This window comes from Crassostrea angulata, chromosome 6 (assembly GCF_025612915.1).
Source record: "Crassostrea angulata isolate pt1a10 chromosome 6, ASM2561291v2, whole genome shotgun sequence".
Taxonomy (NCBI): domain Eukaryota; kingdom Metazoa; phylum Mollusca; class Bivalvia; order Ostreida; family Ostreidae; genus Magallana; species Magallana angulata.
This window is the reverse complement of record NC_069116.1, coordinates 36710188-36736895: the sequence shown is the minus strand read 5'-3', so window position 1 is coordinate 36736895 and position 26708 is coordinate 36710188. Positions and strand designations below refer to the sequence as shown.

Sequence of the window (26708 nt, the reverse complement as noted above, 5' to 3'; positions counted from 1 at the left end):
CCTGCGCAGTGTTGAAAATGTCATGTCTGGGTAGAAAACACAAGCAAACCAAATACGAATATATTTGTATGAAAAAATTATGACAGGGGAAGTTTATCGGAGACAAAAGGAGTGAACAATGTAAATTTTGATATAAATAGCAATTGTAGTATGTACATTCATAATAGAATTGATTCAGGGTCATCACACAGTATAAGGAACACTAAAATGAGCAGGGAGTACAGGTGGTAGGGGACACCTCCATAATGTGACCTACTTCCGATTGAAATAAGCAATAAAATCAAGCATAATTTTACAAACTTTTTTCCCCGAATTTTTTACCTAACAGCGTATCGAAATGGGTTGTCCAGATCGTTAACTACAAATCTGTAAGTCATGAATTCAAATCCCGCTGAGGCTTTCAAAATTTTTACCTTTTCAAAAAAAAAAAATTTAAAACACATTTTTTTGTAAAATTTTTGAATTTTAAGACGGTAGAATGAATTTTTATCTATATATTTATAATATTAAGAGGTGTCCCATACCACCTTAAAAGAGCATGGTCACGATTTTGGTCAAAAATTATTTTTCCGATTTTAATATTTGCAATGCTTCAGAAAGGTATTTTTAATAGGCAACCGAAAATTGAGTGTCATTTGTTGAGTAATCAGCGAGTTACAGAGCTTTGAATTCTTCGCTATGTAAACAAAGCGTTTGTTTACATTCTGAACGCAGAAGTAAAAATTTCAATTTAAAACCTAAAACGAATGTGTTAAATGTTAGGAACTGTTTATCTATGCTTAGAATAAATAAAAAGACAGACAAATTAAGCTGGAAAAAGACTTTTTACTGGTATATTGAACTTATGTAAACAAAAACAGGGCACGAACTTTTTTAACATGACGAAGAATTGTGAGCCCTGTATCTTGCTTATAACTCTACTAATAACTCTCAAATTTTATTTGATCATTAGAAATGCATTTCAAAAGCATTGTAAACAATAAAAACATAAAAATAGAACTTGACCAAAATCGTGACCATGCCCCTTTAAATCGATTTTATGAAAAAGGACTTTGAAATATGTGCCGTATCCCCATCCCACCATTTCGTTATTTTGAACCAAAAGTGAACATACGCGTCTTTTGATGCATAGGCAGGAAATACCAAGGGGTAAGGAAGAAGTCTGTGTGGCACAGTATGGATCAGCTGGGGAGAATTAGGCATATGTCACAGTAATCACGCATTTCCTTCGCAGCAGTTTCTTAAGTCCGCATTTATTTGTTTCTCCTTATGCTGGTAAGTTATAAAAACAATGAGCAAATTCAAGCTAGGTCCCCGACTGAATTACAAAATAAAACAGTGAAAAATTCTATCAGCAATAACAAAAATTGAAATAAATAAACATATAGGCTGATTACAATAATTTATTATCATGAAATGTGTTCAGTGGCAAATTAAATATTTTGATGTATATATTTTGTACAAACAAGTCATATGAAATAAATTAATTGCCCAACAATGGTACAATATTAGCTTAATTTTAATAAAATGTCTGTCAGTTCTTGGCGTCTCAATAATTCGATGTTCTTCCACATCTTCTCTGACAGTTACCTGAAAAGATACGCCGAGACACAGCTTCTAAGTTACAGACACGTAAAATATAGTATACTTATAAACATAACATTTTGGTTAAAAAATCAAAGCATACCAAGGTTGTAACCAATTCACTTAAAATATGTTTATGACTCTACGACTGACACATTGGAAATGCATTACTAAAGAATTGTAAACAATAAATAAAAAATTTAACCTAAAACGCGACCAGAATCACGTTCACGGAAATGTAATATAAAGTTACGAGTATGCCCTCGACTTCTAAATCTAATATTCTTTTAAAATTGAAATGGTTTGAATCCTTTGTTAATAAAAATAACACAACAAAACTCGAATACAACGATCACGGATATTGCGAATTTACGGCCATGTAGCGATTTCTATTAATGTCTCGGCAAAGTCCATATATAAGTCTATATAATTATAGGAAATCGCCGATTTCAATGTACACGGCTATAACTAATTTACGGCTATATAGCGAATTAATTTAAAACTCCCGCTGATTAAATGTTAATGCATTATTTTCATTCCTATAACAAATATTTTTCAATACAAGTTTCACTAAAAATACACCTAAAGATTTGTCAAATATTTTCACGTTTAGATAATAAATGTTCACGGACTGGTAGAGTTTTGTTCATTGTTCCTCACGGTAAAATACATTTTATTTTACATATGTCCACAATAACATAAATGGTTAATTCTTATTCGAAAATTGTCAAGATTTCCTCGCCGTCCAAAAAGCGAAATGCGATTACGTTAGAGGCAAGGTATGGAGTTTATACAAAAAGTTGTAAAGGGCGGCATTTCGAAAAATGAAATTGCTAAAAAGTTTGATATTGTACCAAATACGCTAGGTGCAATCCTGAAAAGGGAAGAGATTGTAAACTGTTACGATTCAACAGAATTCTATCAGGATTACATGTAATTTATTTTGTTCAATGTAGCATTTGTAAGGTTTTTAAAATATAATTAACAATTTTTGATGTATGAAGTTGATTGGAAAAATACCTACGTTACTTTAAAATTCCCACATTAAAGAGAAATAATTAATTAAGTTATAGTTTCCATGTATCTTTTTGTCTTAACTTGTATCCACTTATCGTATTTTTATTATCATTATATTTAGTGCACACCAATCAAGTTACTGGTAAAATTCAGCTGCAGTATTTGTAATATTAGTACGCTGCACACGATTAAACGCTTTTGTTTTCATATCCTCGTGTTTCAGCTACGAGAATAAACGACGAAACTCCGCCGATGTAACTTACAACCGTGTAGGTTTCATATTTACAGAGATTAGCCACTAAAACAGATGCAAAATAAACAGTTGGCCAATAAGAATAAACAGAGGCCTGCACGCGATCACCCGCGACCCTCTTGATTGACGAACTCTGATCCCCGGGGTCCCCCCAAAAGAATTTGCCAGTTTATTGTTATACCGGTGGGTGAGTATCATATCCTATCGTGTACGATCTGATAAATCCCTAATTACCGAGCACCGTTGCAAATTAGCTCTCCTGGATATAACAAGAGGATAGCACGATGATGATTTAAAAAATCCATTCTCTGCATTTGGTGAAAATTATTCAGTGACATATGATGAACATTTTAAAGATAAAGTGTAACCTTTTGAAATTATGATTAACAACTAAAAGAACAAAAACCTCCTATATAAACCTTTATGGCATTTGTACATGGAAAAATAAATTAAAATATTTATATTATAATGTATAATGGGCATGTATGCATTGGATATTTATATAATTTACGTATATTTGACATCCCGTCGTTTTCATAACTTAGCAGCGACCCCAAACTCATTACGCTGACAAGAATACCACGGCATCACACATAATTTTGCCAAAAATGGGAAAATCAAAAATGCAATCAATTCTATTTCATTATGAAAACTCTTTTTCAATTATTAGCGGATTACAGCATTTTTTAAAAAACAAATCTTGAATTAAATATATGTACATGTAATACATAATAAGATTGTTATATATATCAACAACGTTTTTGAATTAGTTAAAATGTAGGGTTTACTATTTAACTAACGTTAATATCTAATTATTCTCGTTGATATTACCGGCATGATATCATTGCTAAATATTTATAACTTATCAGCACATATATTTTAAGATCTATCATAGATTATGATCGCCATTAAAATAACTTACAATGTTGAAAAATTCAAATCAATTCGGGGGTATCCAGTGTAGGAATAAATTTAATAATTACCTAGAATAAGTAAACATGTAGCATTGTACAATTCTGAGGTGTTATTTTAAAATAAACATTAATTTGGATTTTATATTTCTGTTTACGTATGTTTGGTTATCACAGCAATCATTTGTAATTTTAATTTACATCTTAACGCATCCCGTATAAACTGCCCCCCCCCCCCCCCCTTGTAAGTCGACATGAAAATATAAAAGCACTGTTGCTTCTTTACTTGAGAACTGTAATGAATTTCTTTGAAAATTATATTCTGAGTAAATAATTTAGATAACTAATCAAATAATTAAAACCATCGGAATAAAATGTTGCTTTACATATATTTTTAGTCAGATGTATATTGTGATACAGACGAGAAAATAAAGGCTAAATTTCAAATACAAAATAATTTTCTCCTTGCTATAATCATGACCAGTACCTGTCAGTCCAGTACGAGTAATGCATGTGATTTAGCGTGTCACCCTGTTGTCTGTAGGCGAAGGGGAAGCCCGTCCCGGGGGTGGGGACCGCCGGATAGTCGTTAAGCTGGGTGTATGATGGGGCATGGGGTGGGGATATCTGCATGGCCTGCTGCATTGCGTTGTAACCACACTGTGTGAGAGAGGCGCCCGGTGGAGGGACCCGTCCTTGGGTGCAGGAACTATAGTTGCCGATTTGGTTCATAGCACTGGCCATCCCTGCTTGCGACGAATTGTGTGCCAAAGCTTGTGCCCATCCCTGATATTGAGAATACTGAGAATAAGGCGGGGGAGAGAAATACGGTTTGGAGAGGGAGAACTGATTGTATGGTCCACAGTGGCTGTCAGGGGCAAACAAAGGCTTGGGCAGAGAAAGGGACGCCCGGTATGGGCGCCTCATTCTACGGCGACGGCGATAATTTCCTTTTTCAAACATGTCCTCGAATGCCGGGTCCAGGGTCCAGAAATTTCCCTTTCTCTCCCCTCCACCTTCACGAGGAACTTTTACAAAGCATTCATTTAAGCTCAAATTGTGGCGAATACTGTTCTGCCAACCTTTCTTATTTTTTTCGTAATACGGAAACTTGTTGATAATAAATTGGTATATTCCACTAAGCGTTAGGCGTTTTTCACTCGATTCTTTGATCGCCATAGCGATCAAAGCTACGTAAGAAAAAGGAGGTTTCTGCTCAGGATCTGTATATTTGTTCTCATTTTCAATTTTCACATTTCCGGCAGAGGACTTCGATTTTTCTTCCAATTTTTCCGATTTGATTTTCTTCGTCTCTACAAATTCTTCTTCTTTGTTTTCCACTGGTTTGCTGTTTGAAGGATTCTCGAGTCTTGCTGCAATTCCAAACGAAACTTTTGATCCATATTTACAATTAGAAGGAAATTCGCTAGACAAAAAAGAGTGCTTCCATATTTTGTTTTCAAAACTACTTTCACTAAATCCAGATTCCAAAAACTTTGAAGACGGTCGCATTAATCGCATTTTAAAGTCATAAAAGTTTTCATCGGATACTGAATTGGACACATTTTCGTTTTTGTTCTCCGACATTTTGAGAACCGAAAATGTCCGTGGCTAATGAAGCATTTATATATTTGTTACAAGATAATATAGTGATAAATGCCTACGTCTTTCTGTCTATCTTAGATCACGTGACAAGAGGAGGAAGCAGATAGGGCGGGGTTGATTGTCAGTTTCTCGTTTACTGACCCCGCAGATCACAAACTGACACACTGAACATTGCAGTTGAGTGAATTTTAGATGGGTTCTCGTGCATTATTTTGCATACAGACGCTATATAAATGAAATGCATTTACAAATTAGTTAACAATTGTGTTTCAAATTGCTATAAGCCTTTGAAAATCCGTAAAAAATCAGGATGTGACGTAATCCTTCATGTTAAATTAATATTTTGTATTTATCTTAACATATCAAATGTGAATTAATTTAGGTATTTAGACAGTTTATAAAACTAATATTGCATTCAATTCACACAATATAAATAATAAAGTAAAAATATCTCACTACACGCTACATAATAATGGAAAACCCAGCCGCCAACTCAACATGTTATTGTGGGATGGAAAAATCTCGTCAAATTCGTCGACAACTCCTGATCAAATTATTGACATTCCAAGTTTAGTAGACATGATGCCGAACTAATTCCTGCGAATTAAATTCAAAATAGTTCTCGAAAAAGTATTACACATTGAGAACATTTTGAATTTTTTTCCCCACTGTCACAAAATGACGACTAACATCGCCATAACGTAAATGTATCTTTCAGTTTGAACATATTTGATTGTCGGGATTGTGTTGACGAGCGGATTGGGCACTTGTTCTCATCAAAACCGTAGGCGCTCTCTCCATGTCATTTTAACAAAAAATAATATTCAATACAATAAAACATTTGAACATCCAAAAAAATTTGAAATAAGTTTATAACCTAAAGAAAAAAAGAAAAAAAATCATTTTTTATGAACAATTGCACTTTAAAACTTTTTTGTTCTTCATTTTCTGCAATACTAATGTAGTCATCTCTCCACATTAGAGCACGTTTCTTTTCAAATCAACATTGCGATACTGAAAGAATAATTCCAGTCAAATAAGAAACAATCCTTGTATGCACGTGTAAATTTATCTCATTACTAGTAAACTTATCAAATTACTGTGATACATTAAAACTGCATTCAGTGTAATAAAAAAATGAGTACATTAATATTCGAATGACCAAAATCATTTAGTTTCAAAACTGTGAATAAGTTCATCACTCTTACTGACTGTCCTCTAATTGGTTGAATTAAGTTACTAATGGTCTCAAAGTCTATAATAATTATACTAGTTTCAAGGTCAATTAGATGATTTGCAATATTAGGATACGCACGTCACGTAACTACGAAGTGCATATGACGTCGCAAAACTGCATCAAATATAATATTGAAATTCATTGTCAATTATGTAATAAAGATTTTTTAAAAGAAATACTCCCGTTCAAAGTATTTTTTCGGTGATTCAAACAATACCGTTTTTCAGTCGCATTTTAGCTTCTGGACACCTTAACATTGCTGCGAAACTTTATTCCGTGTTCTCTATATTACCAATAAAGTCCCACCCTAATACCAAAACTCCTGATCCAGTGGTCATTTATTTCACAGTTTGTTAGAGGTCTCCTTGCTTATCATGATCATGCGCTTAGTTTGTCTGTCGCAAGTTATTGCTTCCATTACTTTATAATGATTTTTAATGAAAATACACATACCTGTGAAAGAAATACAGCTGAAATCGATAAAAGGGATATATCCAAGATATCTTCATTGAACAATTATCATTTTTCACTCATTAAAGTTCACAGGAACGAAAACAATTTTTCATATTAGTGGATGAACGTAGTTTGAGCAAAAAGGTATTTAAGATTATCGAAATGTCAGTCAAAAAGTGGTGGAAGCAAAAACTCGGGACAGAGTATAGGTACCTAATTGAAGAGAAGATTTTTTCTTAAAGAATGCATATTCACTGTATGACAGCTAGAATGCTGCCCTAACATCAGAGCTCCTGACCCAGGGCCATACAGTTCACAACTTTGTAAAATCCTTGCTCACTATAATCATGTCATTGTACTTAGTTTGTCTGGTGAAAAACCAGTTATAGAAAAGATAGCTTTTAAAAATTATGATTAATATTTTACTAGCATTTTTATAAAATTAATATAGCGATAAATAAGGACTTCAACATTGAAATGTACGTATAAATACACAAAATTTAAATTGAAATATGTAAGAATTAAACTCATAGATAGTTAACAAAATAATTTAAAGTTCTAAAAATTAAAAAGTATTCTAGTGACTTTCTTAAGAAAATAAAACCATAGAGTCAATATTAAATGCTGTCCATAGGATAAACATTATTTACAGTTTTTACCCAAAAGTTAAGGCCCCTTTGGGATGGAAGTCATGAATTTCATAATTTATCATGTTCCATTCCTCCTATAGATTCTACACATCAGGTCAAGATAAACCAAATAGTTTTAGAGAAAAAGTTGAAAATATCTATAAGTTAATGCACGATGATGTAAAGAAAAAAAATAAATAGCAATAGGTCCCTGAACAACTCAAGCAACTTAAAAATTGAAAATGGAATGTCAGTTTCAAATAATCATGGACAAAGACTTCACAAAGTTAATAATATTTTAAAAATTGCACAGCTTTGTTCATTTCAGACTTATGAGAAAACCTTGAATATTCCAAAAAAATCATGTCAATTATTTCAAACAAAACTAGCATTTTGCCTTTTTTCTTTATCTGTCAAGAGCTTAATAAATGAGTATCATATTGGTAATCAAGATCATTTTGTTTAAATAAATATAACCAGACAATGTAATTTATATATATTAAGCATTTTACTACGATTGTTTGTAGACTTTTTAACAATAAATGCTGTAGTTTAATTTACGTTACTAATCAAATGAATTCAAAAATATAAAATCTATTCTAAAAGTCTTCCACAGTACATCTGGTAGTTTACAGCTAACACAAAAAGCAAGTGTATTTAAAATTCAAAAACGTTTATTCAAAAAATTCTACAAATGTAACAAATGTATTATATCATATATTCAAAACAAATGCATTTCCTGACCTCAGATCATGAGTAATGTTCAGTTCAATATATTATTGAATTGCACATGCATTGTGTGTTATATTTTGATTTTCTCCTTTTTTAGAACTTTGTTGATCACAAACAGAGCTCATGTAATCACTTTCAATGTTTCATGTATACGGTATGAATTGATAGCAACAGCAGCACTAAGTCAAGTCATATGACTGGTCATTAGTGGTCCTCTCTTCTTCGCTTGGTCTTCTAAATCTGAAGTTCTGTAATGGCTTCAGATCTATTGTATTTTCAATATCCTATAATAAAAGATGTAAGGACCTAGTACAATTATGTATATTTAGCTTAAAAATAGAGGAAACATTAATAACTCCAATGCAGGCATGTGGCTCTTTATACATGTATCATTAGAACTTAACTGCACAAATCCCCCTCCCCCAACCCCAACACAGTCACAAACCTTAAAAACAAACACAACTCCCCTTTCAAAAATATTTTTAAAAAAAGCTTAAAAGAAATTTTTTCAAGGAATCAAGAACAACATTTACAACAAAAATTTATTGAAAAAATTACCTCTCTTGGTTGCCAAAATGTTTCTAATACCCAAAGCAAAAACATGTTCAGAACAGCAGCAATCACAAAGAGCTTCCCTGACAGAGGGCCACACTTGTAGAAACTACAATCAAGTAATCAATGCATGTCATCATTATATTTGAAAATAAAGTTCATTCCTGACCTCCCAAATAGAGAAAGTGTTGATAATTAAGGTGGCTTAATCCACCTTGAAATAGTTGCTAAAATCAGCAGAAAATAACTTGATTATGATAAACAGCATAATGCATAAGAAATATATAAGTATATAAGTCCTTTATGCAAAAAAATCAAAGTACTGAAGAACTGACGGGAGTTGATTTTGTCGATGTTTATTTATTTTAAAATCAATGATATGTTATTTGGCATGACAAGTACATGTATACGTAGTTTCTAATTTGAATTACGCATTTTTTTATAATATGAATTTTTGAACTTTTTCGACTAGAATGTCGAGAAACTTCCATATGAATCATGTTAAATAATATTTAAAGATAAAATTAATTCAATCAAACTATGTATCAGTGGTAGAAATATTTCTCGAAAATTGTATGGATCCAAGCAATTATTTTATATTGAACTCTAGTCTCGTTCAACCAAACGCTCGGCTGACACCGTAAATCTCCGACAACGGTTTACGGAGACAGCCGAGCGTCGAGTTGAACGAGACTATATTGAACTCTGGCGTAGGAATACATACGACTACAAAAAATATTTAAATTGTTCGTACCATTTAAAATCTGACTATTTTTAAGGTATTTGTAAATAATTTTTGTTTAAAAAAAATGCTTTAACATACATTACATCGAATTCATCAATTCTTTTCAAGAACTAAGTCTTGTCAGGAGCAATGATTTGTGCTGAGGTCCAAACACTGTTTCACTTTCGGTTTGTCCGCGTGACTGCATAGGAGAGTTGATTAAAAATCAACTCCCAAAAAATGCAATTTTGAATAAAAAATTATGATTTTTAAAAAATTTTAAAATTGAAAAAATATGAAGAAAAGTCCCTGGCAGATTCGAACTTATGATCTGCAGTTTACAAGCTGATACTTTAACCACTGAGCAATAGTAATATTCAACAAAATCGTTCGATAGAAACAATTTAACAAATTAAAACATTTAAATCACCATCTTGTGACCTACTGTCTTAAAAGTATGGACCTAAAAGATGGACCTCATTTGCTTTGTGCATAGATATTGTGCATCCAACATGGGTGATTGTTATAGATTAAATGTCCATACAAAGATTCTCAAAAATTTCTCCATTTTATGTCACAGTTACTTAATTTCACTGAAAACTCATTTATGATGCAATTATGTACAGCTGTTCTATGTTATCAATATACAGATAACATGGTGCATGTATTGGCTGACCTTGCTACAATCTAACATACTAAGATATGCTTTTCAACATTCTTTTACATGCACAATTTTTTTTAAAGATGTCAGCAGTTCTGTATTGAGTTTTTTTATAATACATGTAAGCTCAAGTTATTTTTATTATTCATCTACTTAATTAAGTCAACAGAGTTTCTGCCAGCTAGCTAACAATTCATTTACATCCTTCATTTAATACTCTTATTAAAAATATTTAAACCATCCCTGTGCTTCAGTTTTCAAGTATTGTTTCATAAGAAAATATGTATTACGTCACTCCAATAGTTGTTTGGTTTCATAAATCATCCTCGAAATGATGTACATTAACATTTTTCTTAGTGTTTGCAAGGTATTTTTAGTGAAAATTGAAGGAACACACTGCACTTTGGCATCTCCCTCGTGAAAACAAAGTCAATGGCGTAGTCAATTTTTAAATGATATTTATTCAAAATCATCATATAAGTATCATATTTCAGTTTGGATAGAAAATCTAAAGCAGAATTTTTTCAAAAAAAAAATTTTTTTTTCTCTTTTCCCCATTCTGTTTGATTGAAAAAGTGATGTAGTAAAAAAACTTTTGAAATGGTCCCTACTAAAAATCTAATTCCATGTCCATGTTATTTTTTATTGATTTAGGTACATCTTTAGTTACTATGACTCATTATGACATTTTTGTGAAAATCACTATTGCATGTAGAAATAAATAAGATCTATCATCTATTACGCCTATTACACATGTTAATTATCTAGCATTACAATGCATATAACATATTTTAATTATCAGTGTATTTGAAATATCACATTAATAATGATATCATAATGGATATAGCATCTAAAAAGACACTCTAAAACCATTTACTAGATCTTGACCTAAAAAAAAAAAATGAATGTTTTACTAGTCTAAAAACCTTGCAAGTCTTTCTCCTGAGTCATTTGGTACTTTATTCATCACACTGTTGTAGACAATTTCTGTCCGCTTGGCTACATCTCTCCAGGTGTAAATCTTTTTAATCCTCTCGTGAGCTTCAAAAGGAGGAACAAATTTTCCTCTTCTCCTGTCTTCTATTGCTCTGTTCAACGTATGAACCAAATCTATGACAGATAAATTTAACACATGACAAAGATATGAGACAAAATATCTGAAATAATTTTTTTACTGAATTCTTTCAACTACAAGAGATTTTTGAAAATCCAAAATGAAGTAATAAAAGAATGCACATTGTTAATTTTCATAATGTCTATCTACTAATAAAAAAGATATGAAAACCAAAACACCAAACATATACCTTTGACACTGGGTTCTGAGAAATATACAAGGTCAGGAGGGAGAACTTCTGGTGTTCCTCCAACTCGAGTACTGACAACTGACAACCTGGACAACATGTAAAGTAAGTCTTTTATTGAAGAAATAAACAGCAAGCTCAAAGTTCACAGGGATATGAACTGTATTGGTCACATGATCAAATCCTGTGAAGCCTGAAGGGCTGTTGAAATACCAACCTGTAACAAAGTTTACACAAAAAAGATTTTTTGCTTTTCTAGAGGTTCATATAAGGAAACATATTTGTAAAAGTAAATGTTTAAAGATAACAAGTATCTACAGTAGATCTTAAACATATCATAGATCCCCTGGTACCCAGATAAAAAAAGAGAGAGAAAAATCCAAGTACATGAATAATATGAAAGAACTGTGTATTTATGTGCCTATTGAGCTTGAAATTCTGCAGTGTGAAAAGTATTTCAAATTGTATGCAATCATCATCTGTTACAGCTGTCCGCATGTCAAACAGATATATCTTTCTACCAAAACTGTTCACATTATATTACATAACAAATTGGCAGTTCTCCCCAAAATAAGTAGTTCAGACTCTGTCAAATACTGACACATTATAAAGTTCAAAAACTGTATTGTGCTGAAATTACATAGCAGACTTTGATATTTTTTTGACAAGTTATCAATTATTGCTGTGATTTTTTTGGTGACTTACTGACCCGCAACAGGCTGCCTCCACTATAGCAATGCAGAAGGCCTCAGTGAGGGATGTGTTGATCAGAATGTCTCCCTGTACAAGCACCTGAATATCAACAAAAGCACTCAGTTTAATAAATGCCCATACATGAATAAATGCATTCCAGCCACAAACCTCAACAATCATCATTACATGTATAACAGATCAATGACTTTTGTTTCCCTGAAAACAAGTATAAAAAAAATGTGAGATTCTGAAATACATAAAAATTATTCACATTACAAGTAAATCAGCAAATAAAGGGATTTTACTCAGATGCCTTTCTTTACAAAATACAGGAATGATAATAAAGATCATAAGCTAACTAGATAACATTGAAATGGTGACCATCTCAAAGGGCTCCACTTAAATAATGGACAATGGGATGAAAAGCATTTCAGAGAATTTTACTTTGACCTTGACCTATAACTTAGAAATTTTCCACCTGGCATTAAACATTTAATTCAATCTCATTACCTCTTACATACAAGCATTTTCGTTCAACCTGAGCAAGATTAAGATAAAAGGAAATAATTTACGGACTAACACTGATCACAAAGAGATCTGCTATGACCCTCACACTGACTTGGTTCAAACTATAAAGTCACTGCACACCATTAACCCAAAAGCTTTGTGAATGTGAAGTAGGCGCCAAATAGGGCTAACGGAGAGTATATATATGCTCTAAAAAAAGAATTTTGGACTTTCCATTTGACCTTGACCTACAAACATCATTTAAGGTCACTGCACACCGTTTGATTGTAAACAATCTGTGAGTGAAGTATGAGCCAGATTGGACGAAAGGGAGAAAAGATATGCTCCAGACAAGATTTTTCATTTAATTCTGCTATGACTTTGACATTTGACCTTGAAATTTGGTTTGAATCAAAATGAAAATTACAAAAAACCTTCAAAAGTATAGCTCTACTAAGAAAACAAATAATTACAGTAGAATGATGTTGATTTAAGGGGGGCCTTTTCAGTCTTTTATATATATTTTTTAAAGATTTATCAGAATTACTCATTTTACTCTTCGTGATTTCTAGTAAAATTTTATGGTTATTACTAACTTGTATATAAGAAATTAACAGATATAACAAATTAATTTCTGATCAACTACATGTATGCAGTACTCATCTCATCATATTATATATTTTTATACTTTCCTACCACATTAAGCTTTGAAACTGTAAAGATTCCAGATATAAATGAGTAACCAACATTTGTCATCTCATTATCTATATCATATCAATACATGTACTATTTATTTTATTTTAATATTCCAGTCCAGTAAGAAATATTACAACCTACAATTGAAGAATTCACACCTGTTCAAATGTTTGGAATTTTTCTAATGTTAACAATTACATTTTACATGTTATTTTTACATTGTTTTCATGGTTTTGACATCTTTGGACACAGTTATGAAGCAAACTGCCAAAACCTTTATAGTATGGTAGCAAAGGTTGCACAGCATCACATTCTATTTGTAGTAGTATAGGCATTGCAAACATTTTTATGACTAGTTGTTTTATTATTTTTTTACATCTTTCAAACAACAGTCATTAAACTGATTTGTGTTGTTATTTTACATATAAAAATTTGAATCCTAAATATACTTTAGAAGCATTCTTAAGTATGTCTGTGTTTAACAAAATCAATAAAAAAAAGACAACCTTTTCTTGCACTTTTAAGATAGATATTTTGAAAATTTCAACCAATTTTATGGATAATTGTCAAACAAATTAAAATCTTCATTTTCATAAATACATATTAATCTATCAACTGAAGTCTGTCCCAGGTTACCATTAATTTCCATTACTCTTTCACACTATTTCTCTGTATATCCAGAGATATTGACAAAAACAAAAATACATTTCTCTTGGGGATTAATAATGAGAAATGTTGACACCTACTCTCTATTTAAAAGTCAGTCAGGTACTTTTCATGTCAGTTTTGCATTGTAAACAAGCAGAATTATTATTTTTGGATGTGTATTTAAACCTCAAGCATTGGGGGGGGGGGGGGGGGGGAGTCAATACAGAAACACTTGAATTTTTTCTTTCTAGTACATGGATGTAGCTTGGGCCTAATGGAGATTATGATTATCAAATATTAAGCAACAGTGGTGGAAGCAGAAACTTGGGACCTGCAAGTATAGATGCTGTCAAAAGAAAGTTACTGTGGAATCATTAGAATTTTTGTTGAATTTATGGGAACCTCTCATCCATGAATTGAAATCGTCCACGAATTAATAAATTAGAGTTGTAAAGTCATATTTCTTTTGTAGGTATAAGATAATAAGATTTAAACACTTTCCCTATATGCTTCTATGCTAAACTTTGAACCCCTTCTGGGGCCCCAGTTTTGGTCAGGAGGTCACAATTTTTACAATTAAGAATCTTCACTAGATATACAAGCATTTTTGTAAATATTCGCATTTCTGGTGGTTCTTGAGATTTTTTAAACATTCTTCCCGTGTATTTCTATGTTAAACTCTAAACCCCACCCCGGGCCCTAGTTTTGGTCCAGGGGTGATTGTCACCCATGGACCAAAACTAGGGGCCGGGGTGGGGTTTAGAGTTTAACCCCAGTTCAGTTCAGGTGAGGAAAAAAAAGTCACTAAATTATGAAATTAAAAAAAAATGTTTACTCTGTGATTATGTCCAAGGATAATATCAAAGTTGGCATATTGTGGTATATATTGGCATATGAAAATTAATTTCTTAACCAAATAACAGTTTTGAAATGTTAATGTTTCTCTTAATGTTCTATCAATAAATTCTTATTTTTAAAAATCATTGCCGCCATGAATAAATGAGCTAATCACACTTTTTTCTTTGGCTTTATACAAAGCTTAAAATACCAGGAATCAATGTTGCATAGGCGCCATTTTAGCATTTTACCCTATCTAAATTCATAAAATCACATTTTTCAACTAATTAACATATATTAATTTTGTATAGAAACACAATTCAGAACAAAGTTTAAACATTGCACCTATGGCTGCATGAAAATATAAAGAAGAGCAAAGATAAAATTTCCCAAACATTACGTGAGGCCACCATTGGGGGTAGGGATGACTCACATAGTTACTGTATATTTCTTAATTAACACGAGTTCTTAATTTCGCGATTCCTCTGTTTTATGTGTCAAATCGGAGAATATAAAATTGCAAGCACCAATTTATGTTATAATTTCGTATAGCTAAAAACTATCTGAAAAATAAAAGCGAGATTTTAAAATCTTCGAGAACTGCTTTTTGTGATTTTACGCGGACATTAATTTCAAACGTTTAATTAGGAATTACTGTAAACTTTTCATTTAAAAAAAAGATTCAATATTTGGACAAGGAACAAGAATATACATAGTTAAGTGGTGGGAATCTTAATTTTCCAAGATATTTGGGCGCTTCCTTATTCAGAAAAGTCAGGACATCAGCAAAAATGGCCACAACCATCTATCCTTCTGAGAGTCTTGTTATGAAGTTCTAAACACCGTTCATTCAAAATTTCTGCTTTCAGAATTTTCTTCCGGCTCCATTTAGTTCAAAGTATTCTTTTTGGAAAGCAATGTAAAAGAACTTGCACACTTGTTTACTTGCAAATGCTGAACCCTGTTGAAACATGATCATGATTTTTTAGGCTATTCATGAGAGAAGATTATCCAAGGCAGATTTAGGCTACAATATTTATTCTGTAATATTCTGTAAATTCTGTAACTTACATTTCTGACATCTTTATGGTTGATAGCTCCAAGAAGGTGGACTCTATCATGAAGATCATTGCTTTCCCTCATTTCTTCTAGAACTATTCTTTTTGGCCCCTCTCCACCTAAAATATCTCTTTTTTCATTTTCACTAAAACAGTACAAATTTATACAGAAGTCTGTGTGTCCTTTGAGTTATTGCTAAGAACACTGCATAGTTATTTGTTCAGGTGTAAGAAATATCAGTCAAGATGTCAGGAAAGAAATCTACAAGAGTCACCTTTCAAAATGTACGGTATTTTGTTTATCTATTTTAAAATTCCTAAAGCATGTATACCTATGATGAACTGCACATCCTGGTGCATGGAGCAGATCTGTGGGATGACCGCTGCTAAAAGGTCCATGCCCTTCCTATACACCAGCCTACTGACCATCACAATGTTCACTGGAGGTAAAAATACAGTAAGTTTAAATCTATGCAGGAGAAATTTTATGCATAAAAACACACACACAAAAATAAATCTTATGCATAATTGTCAAATCATCACAAATCACAAATATTTTTCTGCAAACCAGCCCTTGTCACATGGTTTTGATGAGAACACTGGTTTGATAAGGCTTACTTGGAAAATTAATTGTCGTAAACCAGTCTATATTCTGTAAATCACTAAAAAAATGTCATGGTGAATAAAAGTTGGTTTATATAGTTTAGATCTAAACACTGGTCCAAAACTATAAATATCACCAAGGCTGTTAGTGCAACTCTGTACATGCATTTCATACTTGATTTACAATAACTGAATAAACACAGCAAGTTTTAAAACCAATATATATATACATGTATTCTTCCTTCATGTTTTCATTATACAAGTTTACTTAATTTCAATACTGTAAGTGACTTTAATTCCATGTTTAAATGTTTCTCAAAAAGGACCAATCGCAATGGGTTTCACTGCAAGAGTTATCTCTCTTTGCTCCTACGTCAATATAATACGATTTTGAAAACAAATGATAGAACATGTATTCACAATCGGTTTAATTTCAAAGAAAAATAATCAATTGCAAACATAGTGAAAGATTATTATTAGTGAAAGAAACCATCAAGATTATTTACCGGGTATATATATGTACATTACATTTGCCATGAAAAACATTTGTAATAGTATGTACTGGTATATAAGTATGATAAAATGCATCAAAGTTTTGCAAGTGGGGGTCATAATTTGTACTTTGTAATAGCTGTAAATTTGTTATAGCTGTGTTTGTTATATATACTGCTTTCTACTTTTGTAAGTTTTTATAAGAACTTAATTGTTTGGACGAAAATTAAAATTTGTTAAAGACTTAAATTCTTTATATCCATGTTTGTTTTATTTGAGTTTTGCTGTATATACAAATACGGCAAAACTTAAGGTACATGTCTACAATTTTATCAAATGCACACTTGCAGATTTTATTAATACCCATATTTTTGTTTTCTTTCTTCATTTCTTAACCTACAGGTACATTTTAACAAATTGAATATGAAAGACACAATAAATTATTTTATTTTGAAGACTTTCATTTAATCAGTCATGCTACATTAGCAGTATCTTACATTTTGTTTTGGTTTTTTTAGTTAATTGATCTGTATGTTTTATGTGAATAGCAAAGCTTATACCGCATGTATCCATAATTACTTTTATCTTTGGGTCTCTGGGTTGGATCTGGAGTAAACATTGTCCCATCCACTGCATTAGGTATCACTGATACAACCTGAGGTCTTATGCTGGCTCTTAGTACTGTGTTCTCTTTACTTTAAAAAAAACAAAAGTTATGAGAGCAATTTATATATTTAGTTTCATTGGGTATTGCAATTTGATTAATTTATGTTCCCATACCAATTTGTGTGGATTTAGTAAATTTCAGATACTAGTATGAGAATATCAAATGAAAAGCATTCAATGAATAATAACTACAGTAAAACTCGGTTATAGCGAAGTCCTAGGGACCAATGGAATTACTTCGTTATATCCGTAATTTCGTTATATCCGTATAACGAATCCGTAATAATATTTATAGCGAATTCACTATATATACATGTTTTCTTTCACCAGACTATAATTTTTGCTAATTTAGGCTTAAAATAGAAATTCATTACTTTGTGATAACTTTACTAATCGGATTGTAAATTGAAAAAAGCATACGAAAATATATTCATTCAAACTATTTTGTTAACTGGAAGTGCAAACTTTTTTAAACTGTAAAAAAATTCGTTATAAAGGTGTTAAATTTCGTTATTATTCACCTCTATGGGACTCAAAATCAGTTTGCTATATCCGTAAATTCGTTATATCCGAATTCGTTATAAACGTAAAATTTTGTAAAGATTTGTTAAGAATTTTACCGGGGACTCTTAAAAACTTCGCTATATCCGATAATTCGCTATATCCGTGTTCGTACTAAACGAGTTTTACTGTACATGTAATACATAATATGGTACTGTTGAACATATTATAAAGAGTGAGATTTTTTTCTTAAAAACAATCTTTTTCTTCATGTAATCAATTTGGTGGGCATCCCTTAATACAAATTCAATATAATACTATTCAATATACAATATAATACTATTCAATAAGTTAGTTGTGAAATCATTGAAAATATACAGGTCTATACTTCTTTGGTACACTATTTGATGTTTTGACTTATCATATACCTTGTATGTGAGACACATATGACATGGTTTGTTTCAGACAGAGAGAACTGAAGGACTTTGTTGGTCAGTATGGAGCTAGCATCAGCAAAGCCAAAAAGTGAGTGGTCAGTAAAAACAGTCCTCAGGCCCATGGTGCTGGCATGAAACATTGCCTCATGGGCTAAAGTTGAAAAAGCCTGCAGCAAAGAAGATTTTAATTAAGAAAACTATATCTATGCAAGATAATATTGCAGTTGTCAAAATTATGAATTGTATGTGCCCCTCATATTCATAGGCATTTGAGGCGTGGACCCGGGTTCTATCCCCAACCCTTAATTTAAATTAGATTTATATATAAAAAAATCTGAGGTCGTCACTCACTCTCTTCCTTTAAAAACATTCTAATTTACATATATAATTTTATTGAAAATGAAATCTTTTCGACCCTATGAGCTTTTTTAAAAAAATCTCATTTTTTGACTGACATATAAAAACAGAGAAGGCATGGCATCTCTTTCCTTGACACCTGTCTACCTTGCTTAAACCAATGATTGTATATTGAATGCATGGCATTTCACATCAATAAATCTGTTAGACTTTTTTTTTTTTTTTTTAACTTTATTTTTAAGAGACAAAAATTTGGAATTAATTCAAAGGCTGTTAAAAAATTATGCAAAGTTTTTGAATTGGAAAAATATTTGATGACACAAACAAATCAAATTCATACATATTGTAAGCGGTATTCACACGAAACAAAAGGCCCATGGGCCACATCGCTCACCTAAGCAAAAATAGGCATGATAAAATCAGCTTCATGGAGTCATAATAATTAAAAAATATCTGGCCAATATGGTATAATACATGTAGATCCTGTAAAAAAAAAATCATTTTTTTCCTGAATATTCTTATTTTTATAATCAAGTCCCTTTTCTAACCTGATGATTAGTGTTGTTACAATGGATAGTTAGTCTTTAACATCGATAGTCGCTAAAATTTAGTCACGTGACAGATAACTTTTAATTGCATAGCAATATCCATAAAACAACTAAAGTATTATTATACAGTGACCAACCTAGGGGGTGACTTGCTGTGTGATTGGTAACTTCGCTGGAATTTCCTCCAAAAGAGAAGTTGAAGTCGCCCTGTATGCTGAGTTTACGATCATGTTAATTAATCCCAAAGGCAATAAAATGATAATTATCAAATTCATAAGATGTTTTCACAGGTTCACTTAACCCCTTTTGAGATTAGGAACTTATCTTCATTGGCTATAAAAATGGGTGATACTGTGCATTGAAAATTACAACCAATGTTTATTACTATTCATGCTGATATTACAATTACAGATAAAACCGTTTGTGTACAGTTGTTCAAAATTAAACCGATCCGCTACATAACGGTTGTAATTGGGTCAAAGGGTTGCACTAATGCTTCCAAAATACACAGAAGTACAAGGACTGATAACTCACAGAATTACAAAACATTTAATGTATAAAATGTGTGAATGTATCAGATCAAATGAATTTAACAAATTTGATAAGTTTTTACAAATTTTAGAAGTGGTTTTTATTTTGATTGACTTGCTTCTAATCCAATTTAAATTAAAATTTTGCCCTAGGTTGCTCCCTAAATATAATATTAAATTCATTTGAAGATAAGTTCATAAAAAAACCTATTGATATATGAATTTTGAAATTTGTTCTATGCACTTACTGAATGTCCATGTACAATAGTTATTTGCTCCCTGATGAATATGTTTCTCAGCAGAGGGAATGTGGTAAATATAGTTGGCAGGATACACTGATTATAAAATGGAGTAAATGGAAGATAGTATGCCTACAACATAAAAACAAAACATTCACTGAATATTTAAAAACCTCATACATTTTCAAGTCTCAGTAAATACTGTAGATTTCTAAAATTTTTTGCAAGTACTTAATTCCGCAATTCAACCATTTTGCATCAAATCACGTTAATATGAAATTGCGAACACTAAATTTTAATCACATTATATTTACTTTACATCTATCAGAAAAATTAAAGTGAGATTTTAAAATCGGCAAAATGTGCCTCTCGCGATTTTACGTGAATATTAATTCCACGCGGTTAATTAAGAATTTACAGTAATTAGTAGGCTTATTGTTCGTGGAACAATTAGACACTTTCTACCTTTCTAAAATGATTTACTCTAAATTTCTAAGAACTCGCAAAAAATAAGGAATCTAAGGTAATTAACAAGTAGTTAAAGAATAATCCATTTTGAATCTAAAATAACAACCAGGCCAATGCTACTCATTATAGGTGTGCACTGATAATTTTTTCTGCTGCCGATCAAATCTGATGTGATGCTTAACAATACACACCCATGTGGCTTAGATCCACTGTGCTTTTACATGAACAAATTACACAAGATTGAGATGCGTAGCGAAAGGAAAGGCATGGTTAATATGACTGTCACAGTACAATAATTAATGCCACCACAGGCAGCCAAAACATCAAATGTCATATTTAGTTTTTACATTTGTTTACACAGAAGATTTCTACTTTTTTCAAGTTCAAGGTACAATTAAAGTCTGTCAAACATTATTAGATCTTAACCAAATTTGAACTTGACCTGTATTTTTGTTTAGATATTAATTGATTGCTGTGGATTTGTAGATTACAACAAAGGTGGTTCTAAACAAGAGGCCCATGGGCCACATCGCTCACCTGAGAAACAATAGGTGTGATAAAATCAAATAAACAGAGTCATAATACAAACTATCTGGACAATGTAGTATAATACATGTAAATCCTGTATAAATAAAAGTCTATTTTTTTTTATCCTGGATATTTTTATGTTTATAATCAAGTTGCTTTCAGTAAAGTTACAGCATTTCTAAGCAAGTGGTTTTTAGGAAAAGATATTTTAAAAATTTTCTTTTTAAATTTTTGCCCCCCCCCCCCCTCCATGTTGTGACCCGATCCTACCCCAGGGATCATGATTTGAGCAAACTTGAATCTACCCTACCTGAAGATGTTTCCAAACAAGTTTCAGCTTTCCTGGCTGATTAGTTTCTGAGAAGAAGATTTTAAAAGATTTACATTATATATTCCAATGTAAAAGTTCTACCCCCCCCCCCCCATTGTAGCTCTATCTACCATCGGGGACATGATTTTCACAAATTTGTATCAACACTACATAATGATGCTTCCACAGAAGTTTCAACTTTCCTGGCTGATTAGTTTCTGATAAAAATAATTTTAAAGATTTACCGTACTCTAAATATTCTATGTAAAACTTCGACCCCCCCCCCCCCCCCCCCATTGTGGCCCAACCTTACCCCTGGGTGTCATGATTTGAACAAACTTTAATCTACACTATCTGGGAATGCTTCCACACAAGTTTCAGCTTTTCTGGCCAAATGATTTCTTAGAAGAAGATTTACACAATATAGTCCTATGTTAAAATCCCATTGTGGCCCCACCCTACCACTGTGGGTCATGATTTTCTCAACTTAAAATCTACACTAAATGATGATGCTTCTACACCAGTTTCAGCTTTCCTGGCTGATTGATTTCGGAGAAGAAGATTTTTAAAGATTTGATTATCACATTCTATGTAAAACTTTGATCCACATTGTGGCCCAACCCTACCCTGGGGATCATGATTTGAACAAACTATAACTATCCTACCTGAGGATGCTTCCATAGAGGTTTCAGCTTTCCTGGCTGATTGGTTTTTGAGAAGAAGATTTTAAAAGATTTACAATATATATTCCTATGTAAAAGTTCGACCCCCCATTATGGCCTCACTCTACCACTGTGGGTCATGATTTTCACAACTTTAAATCTACACTACCTGATGATGCTTTCCTGGCTGATTGGTTTCAGAGAAGAAGATTTTAAAAGAATTACTTATTACATTCTATGTAAAACTTTGACCCCCATTGTGGCCCAACCTTACCCCTGGGAACCATGTTTGAACAAACCTTAATCTACACTATCTGATTTAAAGATGTAAAGATACTGAAATTTTTTTAAAAATTTAAAAATTATTCAAAACAATTTTAACATCATCGAATTTTAACTTTAAATATGTTCAATACTTGGAACATGTTGACTCAAACAGGCGTAAATGTATCGAAACCTACTAATAGTGTTATTTTTTAGAACTTCAAGGCCTTTTCTTTTATAGAGTGGGTCTGTTTTTATCCCCTGTAATGGAAGCGATTTATCCTTTTAGCAGTGTTTTGAAACATTCTGTCTCTATGATAGTTGTCCTATGGTCAAGGACACAGTAAGGTTACATATACAGACTATACTCTGAAGATATGATGTGCATAACTCTCAATATAAAATCTTATGATGGAGTAATGAATAACTAGTGAATAAATAAAGAGGATTTTTAGAATTATTTCAAATAGTTCATCATGTTAATTATGAAGCTTTGAAAATGAGAAAAATTGCCACAAGTAGTTATTTCTGTTGATTTCAATATAAGAGATTAGTTTAAGAGATTAGATGTCTTTGACATCATGCAAGACCTGGTTTATGCTTCGTTCACAATGACCATTCTCAGTGTAAACTTGTCATTTTATTTTCCTTTTCTCCAAGTATGGTATCATTATAATCATCATGATTTTTTTTTAAATCACAGCACCTCTCTGTACGTGCTGTCAAGAGCTGAAGTTACTCTGCTCCTGTATATTGTACAGTGAGTCGTAATTTGATGCAGTTTTAGTTCCATAGCCAACTTTATGCTATTAAGTAATCCAAGTGTTATGTGTATCTACTAATTCTAATACATATCTTTACGCTTGGTTTTAATTTTCAATGCATGATTTCTGAAAATAAATGCATATCTGCGCATATACACACCTTATTTGAAGTTCTCAACATGTAGATGGAGGACCAAAAATTTGCATTGAAAGATAAAAAACTTCAACAAACTGGAGTTCAAGAGATTAAAGAGTAAGTTTGCTTTGTTGTAAAGAGATAAAAAGTGGACAAATAGCTATAACTTATCAAATATATTTGATTGAAAGATATATGGTATGTGAGAGTAGCATTATTATGTTAGAAAAGTCCAAATGGATAATCATCTATTGCTTGACTTTGTCCCCTGATTATAATCATCTATTGTATTCAAATAAAATAAACATCCCTTTAATATTGAAATTACATGTATTTCAAATAATATGTATTCATTTATTTAAGATTTAACTTCTCTCGATTCTTAATTTATGGTCTTGGAACCAGTTTTTGACTTCTGACCTTCAATCCATTGCTCAGGTACCGCACTCCTCTCTTTTCACCATAAGCATGAGTCACGACCACCACTTTATGGCCTCGCTCTAACAAACACTGCGACAACTGATAGATGTGGCTCTCCACTCCTCCCATGTTGGGATAAAAGAAATCTGATACCATGCTAAAAATGCCAAAAAAAAAATAAAAAAAAATAGGATATATAAAATAATTTTTATAAAGTATTTTTAAAATTATGGAAAAGAACTACAGGTCAAGTTTGTTTTTAATTTTTAAATTCAAAGTATAAATACCATGAGTAAAAATGTAGTGCCGTTCTTATCGTTTAAATAGCGCGGAACCTTACATTTAAAATTCTCTTTCCTGTATACTTTTAAAAACTATTGTTATGTATAATATTTTCATTTTATTTACGTAATTATTCCGATAGTCTAGCTGGAATTAATTGAACTCAAATGTCCCCAAAAGTCCCATTGAAATGTTTTCCAAAAGTTAATGTAATAATTCACGCTGTCGTTTAAGAAGTACTTTTTAGCATATTAAATAGAATTTCAGTAAATATCCTACAAAATATCGTAGTTAGCAGATTTAGCTTTCTGTGGAATCATTAGATTTCGTGGTGGCTCAATTTTCGTGGAAACCGTGGGTATCTCTCATCCACAAATTAAAATCTTCCATGAATTAATAAATTAGGATTTTAAAGTCATACTTCTGTTCGTAGGTATAAGAAAACACATGAAATTACATCCCCATGAACCAGTAAATTTTAAGCAATCCACGAAAATTGACCCTCATGAATTTTAATGATTTTATAATAATTATAATCGCTATGGTTTATTTGGCCTGTGTAAATGTAGTCCCAAGAAATTGATCGGGAATTTGGTTTCTTCTTTTGCTCTGCCCTTAGTTTCAATTTAAACTGTGATGTCCCACAGAAAAAGGGGTATACAATGCTTTACAGATAGATGATAAAAAAATGCACTTTAATTAAAAAGTAATTTTAAAGAATAGCATCAGTAAAATAGTTATTTTTTATTCTTCAATGTTTAGTTTGACAAAACACAAACCAGAAACCGAAAAAATTGCTGAATTTTTGGGACTACGTTTACATTTCTAAGCAAGAGATATTTTGCCATTAAAAACTAAATAGGCATTATTACAGTGCCTATTTAATACAGCAAATAAATGACTTTAAATGACCATTGAAAGATATCTTCAATGATCATTTTCAAAGTAAACCACAGGGGGGGGGGGGATCTCAATTATTTAAAGTCATTGTCATGCTTCTTTTTGTCTAGTTGAAAAGAAGCTTCTGCTTCTAGCTCATTAGAAATAAGCTTCTTTGTCTTGCTCATCTCTCATGACTTAACTGGTCGGATCCGATCAGTACCCTTAATTCATAATAGCGAGCGAAGCAAGCTCTAAGAACCAGCGTGCGCGGGAAAAAGAACGAGCTAAACCTACAGTTCATCAAACAAAATTTTTTGTCTACGTCCCATAATGCTCTCTAATGTTTTCAACCGTGGTGCTATGCCAAAAATGGCCGACTTTTAGCTTGTAATTTATGGTGTCTTAAGGTTTGAAGACATGTTTAGAGTACCGCATATATATGCTTTCGCGAGACTCAATAGATTTGTTACATGCTTCCATACCTTCGTATTGAGTCGAGATACGTAAACAAAGACGAACAAAGTTATGGATGACGTCACAGTGCTCTCGCGCTATATTTCCCGCGATAAATTTAGAGGTGGATCAAACATCTATGCGTGTACTAGCTATTTCAGTATAGACTGCGATACCTGTCTCATTGACATATATGATTTGGTTTTTTTTTTAATATAGAGATTATTTAAATATATACTAGCAAGAGCCATACTTTACTGTAGTATTGATTCATTTTTAAGCTAATTGTGCATGCATGTACAGTAGGCAGGTAAGTATATGAGTATATGAGTAGGGAGGAAATAAACAATAGGAAATTTTGAACTAAATAAAAAGGAATAAAAAGAAAAAATAAACAGTTAAAACAATTATGTAGATATTGCATATAGTCAAACCATTAAATTTAAAGGTGGGAAATTACACACCTACAAACAGGAACCTCTCTCTCGGGAGAGGGGTAGGGGGTTGCGCTGTATGTATCATGACCATTAAAATTAGTACATTTGCCCCGGCATACTTATTGTAGAGAAATAATCTCTCAAAAATTCTTTGACGTTCGTTGATACCTAAATAACACTAGGTTGACAATGATGCAAGGTATGTGTAATTCTTGTTGCGCTCGCCAGAACGGTAGCACCGTAAAACATATTAAAAATTGCACCGCTCCGTCTCTGTTTTAAAATAAAAAATCTGTATTTGGCCAAACTGTCAGACTGCTTACATATCAAAAGAATACTTTATCATTATATAATTATTAACATAATACAAAAAAAACCACCAAAAAACAAAACAAAACACAAACCATATTGAATGCTTCATTATTGTCAGCTGTTAACTTTTGCATATCAGGATAAATCAAATTCAGATTCTCCCTGTTTTCGGTGATGGTAAAATATCTTCTTGAATCTTCTATGTAATAAGAAGCGTTAAATAATAAACCGATACATGGGTAAAGAGAAGGCTCATGTGAAAGTTAGAAATCACCGGAAGTAAGGTGTGCACTATAAATACTCCAAAAATGGTTTTCAA

General features: G+C 32.0%; 2 protein-coding genes across 2 annotated transcripts; both read right to left on the bottom strand.

Annotated features, from left to right (window-relative positions):
- Window positions 1–1385: 1385 nt before the first annotated feature.
- LOC128190473 (forkhead box protein L2-like) lies at window positions 1386–5582 on the bottom strand. The gene is made up of 2 exons (XM_052862546.1): window positions 4253–5582; window positions 1386–1590 (listed from the first exon to the last, which is right to left on the bottom strand). Exons 1-2 carry the CDS (start codon window positions 5350–5352, stop codon window positions 1587–1589), a joined length of 1104 nt encoding a protein of 367 aa, XP_052718506.1. The 5' UTR covers window positions 5353–5582; the 3' UTR covers window positions 1386–1586.
- A 2763-nt stretch (window positions 5583–8345) lies between these two features.
- Window positions 8346–26653, bottom strand: LOC128188105 (phosphatidylinositol N-acetylglucosaminyltransferase subunit A-like). The gene is made up of 12 exons (XM_052858939.1): window positions 26482–26653; window positions 24024–24180; window positions 20481–20603; window positions 18789–18964; window positions 17773–17888; window positions 16431–16538; window positions 16112–16218; window positions 12369–12451; window positions 11663–11748; window positions 11285–11468; window positions 8980–9082; window positions 8346–8705 (listed from the first exon to the last, which is right to left on the bottom strand). Exons 1-12 carry the CDS (start codon window positions 26496–26498, stop codon window positions 8601–8603), a joined length of 1365 nt encoding a protein of 454 aa, XP_052714899.1. The 5' UTR covers window positions 26499–26653; the 3' UTR covers window positions 8346–8600.
- Between the last annotated feature and the right edge of the window lie 55 nt (window positions 26654–26708).